At 55.1% G+C, this 12,753-nt stretch overlaps 1 protein-coding gene across 1 annotated transcript in view; it reads left to right on the top strand.

Annotated features, from left to right (window-relative positions):
* Positions 1–12,753, top strand: part of IGFBP7 (insulin like growth factor binding protein 7) — an 18,058-nt gene continuing 5,305 nt past the window's right edge. The window contains exon 1 of the mRNA XM_055711811.1: positions 1–672. Coding sequence (XP_055567786.1) covers positions 216–672 — 457 coding nt within the window. The 5' untranslated portion in view covers positions 1–215. The remainder of the gene's footprint in view (positions 673–12,753) is intronic.

Here is a 12,753-nt window from a genome sequence, read left to right on the forward strand (position 1 = left end):
GGCAGGGACGGGGGCACCGACGTGATGCCAGAGCTGCGGGGCAGCCGGGACGGCACCCCGAGGGCCGAGACCGCGCGAGGGCGGCGGCGCCCCGGTGCCGCCTCGGGGGCCGTGACCGCAGCCGTGACCGGGGCCGGGCCGGGGCCGGCGCCGCCGGGGAGGGGTTTCCCCCGCCGCGGCTTAAGTGGCTGCCGGGGGCGGATCGCCGTGCCGCCATGCCGCCCTCCGCGCTGCTGCTGCTGCCGCTGCTGCTGGCGGTGCCCGCCCCGGCGGCGGGGGGCTGCGGGCCCTGCGAGCCGGCGCGGTGCCCGGCGCTGCCGCCGCGGGGCTGCCCGCTGGGCCGGGTGCGGGACGCCTGCGGCTGCTGCTGGCAGTGCGGCCGCGGCGAGGGCGAGGCGTGCGGCGGCGGCGGCGCGGCGGGGGGACGCTGCGCCCCCGGCCTCGAGTGTGTGAAGAGCCGCCAGCGCCGCAAGGCCAAGGGCGGCCCGGCCCCGGGACCCCCCGCCGCCGCCGGTCCCCCCGGCGTGTGCCTCTGCAAGAGCCGGTACCCGGTGTGCGGCAGCGACGGGCTCACCTACGGCAGCGGTTGCCAGCTCCGCGCCGCCAGCCTGCGCGCCCAGAGCCGCGGCGAGCCCGCCATCAGCCAGCGCAGCAAGGGCGCCTGCGAGCAAGGTGCGGGGCGGGGGCGGCAGCGGGAGCGGGGCCGGGAGCGGGGCCGGGAGCGGGAGCGGGGGCGGCGGCGGGAGCGGGGCCGGGAGCGGGAGCGGGAGCGGGGGCGGCGGCGGGAGCGCGGCCGGGCGCCCGCGGCAGGGAGCGGCCCGGGGGGCCGGGGTGGGTGGCGGGCGCTGCCGTCGGGGAGGGCGGGTGGATGTCCGGCTGCGCTGCCCTGGATTCACGGTGGGAAAGCTGGTGGCGGTACGCCTTGTTCTGTTGGGTCCCCTCGGGGCGCTTGTTTGCAAAGTCGGGTGGATTTCGAAACCACCGTAAAGGGCCTCGAGAGCCCCGGTCGGACGGTGCTGCCTCAACTTGGAGTGAGACTTTGGAGCAGCCCCAGAAATGCGGAGCAGCTTGGCCGCCCGCTCGCGGCTTCCCGCAGTGCTGGAACCACACTGCCCTGCTTTCCGTACTTGGCCCGCAGCTCGCGATTTGGGATGTTCCGACATGGGACAAAAGGGTTGAGCGATCCAGGGCAGGGTCGGGCAGAGGAAGGTTGCAGACAGTGAGAAAAGGAAGTTGCTAAATGGATATGAACACCCCAGAAATTCGGAGCCAACATTTGCTGGCTTGCTTTGGTGCGAAGTGAAAACAGCAGTGACTTTCCAGCAAGCTGCGCAGAGAGGTTTGCGCTTGCAACGTTTCCAGCCAAGAGCTAGATTCTTCCCAAGCTTTAGCTTAGGGATGGTGCTCAAAGAAGAAATTGTTCTGCCACAGAGCCTTTGCTAGAAATTCAGGCTGCTTCAGGGAGTGGGTTTTGCCGGGACGTAGCGTGCAGCTATTTATGGAACGTCTCAAGGACAGTACTTGGCGCCAATGCCGTTTTGGTGGAGGAGTGTTTTCATAAACACAGTATGTGTAGGGTCACAGCCTCCACCTCCTCCTCCTCTTTCTTCCCATAACCGAGGCCAAGCATGTCTTGCAAAAAAAGTTTCAGAAACTCCCCAGGAGAGCATGAAGGGCTAGGTAAGGATTGGGTTATGCACTTTGATGTTGCCCATTAAATGTCCTGTGTGGCTTTTCACAAACCTTGTGCAAAACATCAGGCTTATATATTAGCCAGGAACATTGTGGTACAGCGTTAACTCTTGGAGGGCAGGAGCTCCAGCCCTCAGGTTGATGTGGGATGAGACTGGAACGGCCTCTGTCTAGCATTTGGAGGAGCATTTCCTGGCCAGCAGACTCAAGAGACCGTTGCAGCAGTCCTAAAAATGCATGCAAAATTGTGGCAAAACAGGTGTTGGTACTTACAACCTACTGCCCCAAGCCTTGAGTGCACTTTCCTCCTCGGACCCTGGCTGCTGGCTGGGCCTGGTGGGGCTTTGACCCAGACTACAGAGACAGAGTTTGATGAGGTCAATGCAAACATAGCAGCTAGAGAGCATGGTGGGAAGCCACCGACCTGCCAGCCTCAAACAACAGCTCCCACAAGACTTTCTCCATCCTCTGGTCATCACAGCAGCAGCTTCTCTGAAGAGGGTCACAGTGTGGGACAGCCACTCTATGCACAAACTGCATCCGTTCCTTGGAGAAGATCCCTTGGGATGTGCAGCAGGACACCTTTGCAGGCTGTTACCTGTTGTTTGAGAACTTTGCTGAAGCATGTGGTGCTGAGCCACTGGCCAGATGTCCCCTCCTCTGTCGCTCTGGGGAGCTGCTCTTCTTTTGGCTCCTGCTACTGGCAGAGCTCTGACCCAGCAGCTCGCGGAAGGGAGCAGGAGGGACGTGGACTGCTGCTCAGCAGTGTTGCAACTCACTCTTCTGAGCCTTCCCTTGGCTGCGTGAGCCTCCCTGGTGCTGTGGACCTTCTGGTGATACGCAGAGCTCTGTGGTTCGCAGCTGAGGCAGGGGCTTAGCCCACACACGGGGCAGACATCTGGAAGTATTTCTGTAGCCTGGCAGTTAGGACTGTTGGGTGGGGAGAGGAGGGGAGTTGTAATCTCCACAGGGATTTTGGAACTATGGTAGGAGAGGACATCCACCCCATCAGCCCCCCAGGGCAGAGCCTCTTTCAATATCTCTCCAGACAGGAGGCAGCACTTTTCTGGGTTTCTAAAAGAACCTAGATGCTGTGGGGGTCAAAAAGTGGAAATTCTGGCTTTTGCCGTTTCCCTGCTGCAAATGGACATGATCTCCTTAAGGCACTGCCTAGGGTGGGATCCTGCACAGGGAGGCCACAAACAGGCAGGATCCTGCCTGCATCAGTCATTTGTGTGACAGCTTTTGCACAGAGGGAAATCCTTGGGGGATGGGGGACCTGGGCTGTCTGCTCAAGGCCAGTGGGCTCCGAGGTGTCTGCATGCAGGCACTGGATGATCAGGATGCATCCTTTGGGTCCAAGAGTGAGCAGCCTTTCAAGTCTGACAAGAGATTCAGAAAAACATGCTTCCAGCAGTGGTTCCTAACTGTGTTTGATTGCTCTTTTGTTGCTGTTGGGTTTTTTTTCCCCCAAATAGAGCTGGAGAGGGAGGGCTTTGTGTACATCCTGTTTGAAAACTGGTCCTCGGGAAGAGTAAATGCAGAGCTGTGGCTGCCATTGGCCTTTGCTGTCATCAGCAGGAAGGGTGGCAGCTGGAGATGAGATATCCAGGGGAAGAAGGGAACACATCTGGGAATGGTTTAATTGATAGATGCTCCTCTTCATGCAGCCTGGCATTACAGCATGCTGAGGGTGGCAGGACAGGAGACAGGGCAGGGACAGGTGCAAATGGGGCTAATGCTGCCAGGTTATCCTTTTCATGATTCCTGCCGCTGTTTGCCCAAATGTCACCTCCCAGGCAAGGTGGGAATGAGACTTAACTGCAGCCACCTTCTCTTCTTGTGCCTTGAAGTACGTGCTTGAGACAGGGATCGCCCACAAGCAGTTGAAAGACAGGCTCCTGTTCCTTGGTTAACTGAGGTTGCATTTCATACCCTCTTTCTCACCTTGTCTCCCTCTCTGTCCTGTATGTACCAGGTATTCAGAGGGTCCGAAGGATGTATACCTGCTGGGAGGGGCGGTCCTACCGACTTGCATAGGCAGCACCATGTAGGCATGAGTGAAGCCGCTGGAAAACAAAGCACTCGGCTACGTAAGGCTTAACATGCAAAATACTCCTTGAGACGCATGGTTTTCCACCGTATTTCGAGGGGGATGAAAGTTCATTAAAACTATATTTGACAGAGCTGACCAAGTGCACGTCTAGTCGAGCTTTCCATATTCATGATGGTGCCTATCGCAGGTTTTCTGTGCAATGCTCGGCAGCTTTTGCTTGCTAAGAGATGCTGTCCATTGACTGGGAAAAACTTGGATGTTTCTTTGTTGTTAAATAGCAAAAGAAAGGAGCCAGTTCTCAGCCCTACATTATTTGCCTTGACCCTGTCCTTGGGATTCTCTTTCCACTGCTTGTTTCCCAGACATCTCGGGTCTGATGCCTGTGTTCTTTGTACAAAAATAGTGAAGCCATGCAGAAAAAGGTATTTCCATTGCAGCCAAAACTTCCTGCTGGAGGGCAAAGGAAGACACAGTTGAGAAGAGACTGGGAGGATGGAAATAACCCTTGCTATGCCTGCGCTTGGCAGATGCAGGGATCCAGCCCGTCCTTCCTGGAGTGGGTTGCACATGGACAGGACTGTTGGGAGCAGCTAGAAGAAGGCACCCTACTTGATTCCCAGCTCCTTGAGGCTGTCTGGCTGCTGGTGGTGCTGTGTTAGCAGAGCGTGGCCAAGCTGCCTGTGTTTGTTCTGGGGGAGTCAGAAGCGATGCTGTGGTGCTTCCTTCTGGCTGGGCTTGTCCTGTGCCCTCACGCTTGCGCTCACAGCTGGCTCAGGGTTTGCCCTGCTCCCTGCCAGGGAGCCACTGCCTGCATCCTGTCTCTACCCTTGCGCCCCAGCAGCCTCTTTTTAGCTAATCCTGGTGCTGAGGCCATGCAGGAGGTGGATGCTGTGAAGTTTTCCAGCTGCTTTCCCGCACTGAATGGATTGGCCCTTTGCACTCTGCTTGTGGATACGCACAGCTCCGCTCAGGTCTGCTGCCAGCTCTTGCAGGCAGGGCAGGCCCAGGCACGAAGCAGAAGCCCGCTGGTGAGGCAGGGATGAGCGGTCAGGGGTGCCACCTCCAGTGGCCTCCTTGGCAGGAGGGGAGGCTGCTGCGACATCTGGGGAGCTGCCCTCTGCCACCGCTCTCTCCTGCCTGGGCACAGATGTTTGGAAGAGCCTCTTATGGAGTTGGTGGCTTCGGTGATTTAGGCTGAAATTAGTTTTGCAGTGCCCTCACTGAGGCTGTTTACGGCCAGCTAGGACCTGGGGTGGGAGGACCATGGTGCCCACTGTCATGCAGAGCCAGCTGGCATGAAGAGTTAGGGCTGCATGGCTCAGCTCAAGCCAGGCAGAAAAACAGCTTCAAAGCACCAACCCCCATCGAAAAGCTAGCAGGGTTTTCGGCACGATGATCTCTCTGAGCTGAAAAATACCAGGCACAGACTTGTTGCCTAACCAGCGCAAGAAAGGAAAATACCCCTGAGTATCTGTTATCATTAGCTACCAGCCAAAACGTGCTTCAAGGGACATGTCGTGGCTGCTGGAAATATTGCTGAACTTGCCTCATTATGGTTTGAAGTCCCTGATACCTGTTCCAGCAGGGTTTGGGTCTCCAGGTTGTTTGCCGTTGAGTCAAGGCTTCTATATGTTACGCTCACTTCTCTTTTGGTGGAAGCCAAGTGCCTGTGCTTGCCCCAGTGCAGCGTACCCCAGAGCAGTGCTCGGCAGACACCGGAGAGCAGCGTTTCACTCTCCAGGGAACTGGTACCTGCTTCTCCTTGGTACCTACCTACAAGGACCTCCCCGAGGAAGAAACTTGGCGTCTCTGTGGGCGAAGGTAGATTTGCCGGCTCACCAAGCAGCCTGCTTTATTCCTGTTGATCTGAACGTGGCTTGAATGTCTGTGGCTCCGTTAAAGTCTTTTCCCAGCATTGGGAACGTGCAGGGGTTTGCCCTGTGGTGGTGAGGGCTCAGCACCTTACAGGATCCAGCCCACAGGCTGCATAGCTTATGAACAGCAGGACCAGGAGAGATTCTTTTAAAGCAGACTGTAACCAGCGCTAAACTTGCCTAAATCTCTCTTTCACCAGCAGAAAGATCCCAGTCACCGAGCTGAGCTGAACCCCCAGAGGGGTATCGTTTTGGCTTGCTAGAAGCCCAGACAGCGTCTCTCCTAGAAGGGGTTTTTTGCTAAGGTACCACCCGCCAGCTCTGGGGCTCGGGAAGGTGGGTGCAAGGTCTCTGGGCTGTCTGCAGGGCTTAAAGATGGGCTGATGGATGTAGGATCATGGCTGCCAGGCTCCCATGGAGACTGATGGCCCCAGGGGCAAGTACGCTCCCCCAAAATTCCTGCCACTTGACCCCAGCAGTGGTTTTGCTTTGCTGGTGCCTCAGTGTCCTACGAAGCTACATCTGCACTGCAAACAAAGGGTTCCCATAGATCAATTTTAAAACAAGAAACATAAATCACATCTGTTGGCTCCTTCCATGCACATTCAGCTGTTGAGGCTTTGCCAGAAATATTTTAGTTTTGAGGGTGGTTTGGTGTTTGATTTTTGTTGGTTTTTTTAATCCAGTGCCAGAGTAGAGCAGAAACAGGGGTTTGGGGGAAAACCTTCTGGGAGATGGCAGACGGCTGTTATTACTGACGTTGGCTCACCTCCTCCTGATACAGCTAGCTGTTTTAGACACCAGAGAGCACAGTTCATATCCAATCACATATTTCAAGAAACTTCTGAATTTGTGCTTTTTAGTTCACAAATTACTTTGATTGCTTTAGTTCTTTCCTCCCATTTTTCCTCTCCTGGATTTTAAGGCACGTAATATCCCCATTTTATGAGTGCTTCCTTCTTTGCTGGTGAAAGAGAGATTTGGAGACATTTTTGCGAAGTCATCTGTGGTTGGAAATGAACTGAAATCTCTAGTTTTCCTGGGAAGCTGGTTGGGGTTTCTGCATCAGCTGGGAGTGGGGGGCATGCAGCAGTGGCCTGCCACTTGCTTTCTCTCACGACAAAGGAAGGCATTGCATTTGCAGGTAGATCTTGGCAGCATTTTTGTGCTGCGTCCAGAGAGTCTGTGGCAGAGCAGAGCTGTGCAGGTGTGTGGTAAGGTTACACCTTTTGTTTTGTACCACGGCCTCTTTGCAGGTGGAGCATGGTGTGGGAATATGACATTTTTCAGCATGGTGCTTCCTTTCCCAGCACACAGTGCATTGAGATTTCGAGACAGAGTTTTCTAGGGCTGAAGCTTTATGCTGATATTTTTTAAATTAATCTGTAACTTTGGGGTTTTCCACTGTTGTAGGGTAGGCCATAAAATCTGCCTTAGAATGCTTTTAATTATTTGAAAAGTTCTTGGTTCATTGGAGCTTGAGTTTTTATGGTTGCTATGCTAAAATCTCATTAGCAAAGCTGTTTAATATATTACTTGGCAGCTCAGAGCCTTGGCGAGCACCAGTATGCTGAGCACTACGCAAATACCTCCACTGCCCGAGAGGATCCTATATTTCACCTGTGTCTTCATGCTCAATCATCACAGCATAGGCAAAATCACTAGGAAGGAATGATTACAGATCAGCAAATTCCTCCCTGTGTTTGTTTTTTCTGTTGCTGCAAAGGCATGCTGTGTTTAAAAAAAAAAAAAAAAAAGTGTTTAATCCTTTGTTGGGCTGAGGTTGATTGAGGTTCATATTAAACAGGAGATTACCACCTAACAAGTCTAATCAGGTCGGACTTTTGAAAGCCTTGCTTGCTTTTCCCTGCATAAATGCTGGCGTGCCTTGTTTCCATGTCTCCTACCATAAGCTTTTCACATTTTTTCCAGGCTTTAGCTCCTGGTCATCCTTGTGCCATAATGACAGTTTTCTTCTCAGTTGAGGTCACACGAAGAGAAGAGGGGAGGTGGCAGCCGGGAGGAGGGAAGTTTCTTGATAGAGCTTGTCTGGGAGGTCTGGGACAAAAAAATCCAGAGGTGCATCCGGATGTGGCTGGGAAGCAGCAAACGTGTTTGCAGAAAGCTACTGCCTGTTGGACCCTGGGGACAGCATACTTCAGCAAACGGGAGGGAAGGTGGCAAACAGGATAGGACAGGGGGAAGAGGCAAGAGAGAGGTTAGTCTGTGGCAGCCCGCTGGGAAGGGCAGTGTTGTCTCTGCTCAGAGGGCTTGCCCTTTCCCCATTTGGCTGCTTCCAGGGGCAAGTGTGGCTATAAGCTTGCAGTTGAGCTTCAGAGCAGCCTCAGCCATGTTGGCCTTCCCATTGCCCCCGCTCGGCGATGCAGGTTGAGGATGCTGCACGAGGATGCAGTGCTGGGGGCAGCGCAGACCCATCCGGCATGCTGGGTAGGGGAGAAGGGGCTTGGGGTGTTGTTCTTTGCAGGGCCATACCATTCTCCGTCCCACCTACGCATAAACCCTGTGGAGGACTGGTAAGTATTCATAGAAAGGTCACGCACAAGGTCTCCGAAGGCAGCGTTCCCGAACCATGGTGAAACAGCAGAGCTGGGATTTCCAGCAGTATTGGTCTGCTCCACGGTGAGCCTGGTGGAGTGGGAAGCAGGAGGAGATCCATGGCAGATAGATGATGGCCCAGGGCCCTACCTCACGCTGACTCGGTCTCAAGCCTCCAGGGCTTGGGGAAGATCTGTGTTCATGTTCGCAGCCTTCCCTGGGTCACTGGGTTGCTGAAGTCTGCGGGGGACCGTCTGAGCAGGTCTTACCATCCAGCATCACCTTTGGTCGAGATGTCTTGGAACTTCCTTCTGAAACTCCTTAGTCTCTTCAAGGCCAAGTTACAGGAGGAGGAGCAATGCCTTCAGAAAGAGGTGAAGAAGGAAAAAAAGCAGCAGGCAGCTTTGGGAATGGGGGAAAAACCACATGCATTTCCCATCCGCTGCTGCCTCTTGCAGAGGGACTTGGGGACGGAGCGGCTGAGGTCGTGCCAGCTAGAATGAGTAGATGCTGCTTACGGAAGGTTTCCCCTTCTCCTTATAAAGTTATTTTGAAGGGAAAATACTTTCCCAGCAACTCAGGGGACTGGAGTGGGTCTATTTTCAGACTTGCCAGAGCTTGTGGGTGTGAACAATGTCTAGCTTTTGCTTCGATTTGCCGTCTGATGGGAAGTGTTCCCAGTCTGTGTTTCACCCGGGGCTGTGGCATGGCTGCGGAGTGCTCAGGAGGGCTGGTGGGAACCGAGCTGGCACCCACGCGAGCTTCACCGTGAGGGACACAGCTTCATACGTTTGTGGTTGGGACTTCCCATGTGCGCCTCAGCACCAGGGCATACACCACAGTACTTAATGTCAAGCTTATTTTTGCCTTTAGTGACATACCTGTAGCCCCTTTTTAGCAGAAAAGTTATTGCTCTGCTTGCTGGAGTGTGATTTATTTGTGTGTATGTGGACATCAAAGGAAGGTCAGCGAGGAACCCTGAGCTGTGATAGACCGTCCAGGGGCAGGTGAGGGGCTGGGAGAAGCCAGATCTCTGCCAGCTGTGGCTGAGCAGAGGAAGAGGTGCCTGGCGTGGCAGGGGTGTCAGGAGCAGATGCCAAATGATAGCCTCATCGCTGAGGAAGTCACAGGCTCTGCAGCTTGCTGCTGCAGCAGAAAAACGACTACATGGGCAGCAACGGGAACTCCTCTCCGGATGCTGCGTTTGACATAACACAGGCTGTCAGCTCCCTGTCATCTGCAGGAAAAACAGTCCCTGTGCTTTCAGGCTCCTGTCCCGAGGTGAATGAGCTCGCTGGCTCCGTATATAACCCCCTTCCAGGGCCAGGGAGGGCCGTTTGTCTTAACGAACAATGGGGCAGAGCAGGGAGGAAATGCCTGAAGTGCCTGCAGAGAGCAGCTCATCTCCATCAACACGTCCTCTTGGCCAGGGAGCTCCTCCGCAGTCGGGGCAAGCAGCCTGTACATCATCCCCAGTGCCCCGGGCTCGGTCCTGGTGGGGAGTGGAGACCACTCTGCCACGTTGATGGTGGTGACCATTTTTGTCAGCAGGTGCAACCCACAAGTCCCCAGCCTGAAGGAAGCAGGCGGAAAAACGTCCCGGGCAGTGCTGCAAGTAGAGCAGCAAGGTCTCTAAGATACAGGCTGCGGGGCCAGGGGACTCCTCGCTGGAAGGAATCAAGTCATCTGCTCTGTACAAGGTGGGCTTGTTTCCAGTCCAGCTGAGCGCATGGTGGCCTTGCTGCCTTCACAAGGACCCCCAAAGCAAGAGGGGTGACTTGCAGGAAGGGATGTCCTTGCATCCGCTGAAGTCCTTGCAAGGCTCAAGCATCCCCTGCCTGCCCCATTGTGGCAGGTTGCCGTGTCCCGTGTCCGTCTCTGGCTTCTTTGGGGGAACTGTGGGAGAGAACGTGAGCGGGACCCATGCAGGCAGTAAAGCAGGGTGGCTGCCATGCATCTGGGTGTGGGCTCACAGTGGTGGGAATCTAGCTGCTGCTGTGGCCTGTCGTGATTTTGTTTTAAATCTGCTGACTTCTTGGCCTTTCTCATTTATTTTTAGTGGAGGAAGAGGCTCAGCTCTAGGGTTTTGGCTGGCTGGATGTAAATCAACTATCCCGAGAGACCGCACTGACTCTTCCCATGACACTTGCATCTCTCGGGATGTGTATTCCCTCCCAGCCCAGGCACAGAAGCCGAGGCCTGTGGATGCTCCCAGTTGATGTTGCAGCCAAAGGCAGAGTCTTATGTTCCCGTTCCCGGTTCGATCAGGATGTACATCCTGCGCTGGCGTTCTGGGCTGCCTCTAATAGCCGGGCTCTTGCTGTGCTGAGCCAGCTGCAGCTTTGCTGCAGAGCTGTGCAGGCCAGTCCCCTTTCCAGGGGAGGTTTCTCCTCACCCAGGAGGTGGGTAGAAAAATCTCTCTTTTTCCCTGCCAGCAGTTTCTCGTGATGTGACCTGCTCCTGGCAGGGCAGGCGGACATCCGTGGGCAGAGGGTGTCTGGGTCCTTGATGCAGGGGAAAACTGAGCGGCAGCTAAGGCGACACCTCGGCAGTGGATTTGGCGGTGTGCTGGATGCTAGCAGTTCCCAGCCAGGAAGGAATTGAGCCAGATCCTAGAAAAGCATAATGGTGCCTTAACATCCACCTGGCTTTAACTTGAGAATCAGGATATTTCCTTGTCTGTGGTGGGAGATGGTGGTCATTTGGGGGCAGCTGTGTTTCTACTGCTTCATGGAGAGCCCCAGCAACTGGTGGTAAAGAGGACGGTGTCACACAGGGGCAGACCCCAGGCTGTGCCCTAGGAAAGGCACCTTGCGTGTGGGAGGTTCTGCATGGCTCGGAGCAGGAGGCGGCAGCAGCAGCAGCAGGAGGCTGTGCCAAGGGCACATCTGCTGAAGGTCCTTGCAGAGCATGGTGTAAGCTAAGAAGCCTGGGGACATCCAGGTCCCACCCCAGAGCTGCTGAGTGCCCTGTTGTCCCTATTGTTCAAGGGACACCAGAAAAAGAACAGGAGGGCTGTGCAGGAAACGGCTGCCCTGGGGAAGGGGAGCAGAGTGTGTGACCTGAGGTGGCCCTGTCGTGGCTGGCAGTGCCCTGCCTGGGCTGGCCACAGCCCTGCTGCTCACAGGTGCCGGGCGGTGTTTCGGGCAGGGGTGCACTGGGGGTGCCAGCCCTAGGGGTCACCCCGCCGTACTGTGCTATGGTTGTACCCAGGGGAGCAGCCTCCAGCGGGGTGTTGCTGAGAGTGCAGAGCTGGGCACCATCCAGAGGCACGGATCTGCTCTGGGCCATCCAGAGCAAGGATAACTGCAGCACCCTTCCAGATGGGAAAGGGTGCTGTGGCTCTGACACATCCCTCTTCTGGCCAGTGCACAGGAATCAATTCATGCAGCAGCAGAACCAACAACAGGGCAAGAGAGGTAATGAAATGCTGATTAAATTCTTTTTTCAGCTGAGAGACTCAGTTCAGTGCAGATGAGGAGCACCTGGGTTGTGATGTCTGCCAGGAAACCAGCCCATACGGATCATTAGGTGTGGGTTTAACCATCGCCCAGGGCTACACATAAGATTTTCCTGCTTCTACACAGCTACCTCCTATTAAAACCAGGACTGGGATACCTCTCTAATGGAGAATTCGGATTGCAGTCACCTGTGGTCTTTTAGCAGCTTCCCACCATCAGGCTGTGTACACTCATTCCTGGACAGGAAAGTCTCAGAAGACCAAATACTTCTCAGGGATTATACCAGCTGCTCAGGAGTGGGGAGCCACCACAGCATCCCCTGGCTGATGATACTGGTGTGGATCTGCCCTTGGATCCCAAGGAGGTAAAAAGATACCAGCTTTCTGCTGGAAGACGTTGGTGCAGTGGGATGCACCTGAACCCTGCTCCCCAGTGCCTGCGAGAGGGCTGCAGGGCCGGGTGTGCATGCAGGGCTGAGGTCAGTGCATGCTTAGGACCCGAGAAAGAGCATCAGGACCCAAATCTGCCCCTCTTTTATGGAGCTGGGAATGCGCCATGGTCTATGAGCCAGCATACCCAGGGGCTTCAGTCAGGCTGGCTCTGGAGCACATGTTCACATAGGAAATGCCTTCTCCTTGTGGAGCCTAATGGGAGCTTCAGTTTCCTGTAACTGCCTGCATCTTCAGAGCAGAAGGAGAAAAGCTGCTGTGTTCTTCAAGCTGTCAATAAGTGGAAATAAACACTATGTGCTCCTTTGGTCTGCACTTCCTATTGTGGGGAATTAATAGCCACGTTTTGCAAAACAGCCCCACTAAAGAGGGACTGAACAGAAAAGGCCATTCTTCCCTTCCTGGGATATGGGTCACGTCTCCAACATTTCCCAGCCCGAGGGGTAAACATCCCCAGACAGATCTGCAAAACAGTTCTGTTCCCATCTGGCTTTGGAAACAACTCCCTGTTTAACCAGGGATTGGAAACCCGTGGGGAAAAACGGAGCCCTGCATTCACCTGGTCGTTTCCCAGATCCCCCCCAGGGAGAGCTCCGCCACCCTCCAGCCAGCCTCCTTCGGCTGGGTACTGCACACAGGTGAAACAGGAGCAGCGTAACACTGAT

The sequence above is a fragment of the Falco cherrug genome, chromosome 1, assembly GCF_023634085.1.
Source record: "Falco cherrug isolate bFalChe1 chromosome 1, bFalChe1.pri, whole genome shotgun sequence".
NCBI classification, from domain to species: Eukaryota; Metazoa; Chordata; class Aves; order Falconiformes; family Falconidae; genus Falco; species Falco cherrug.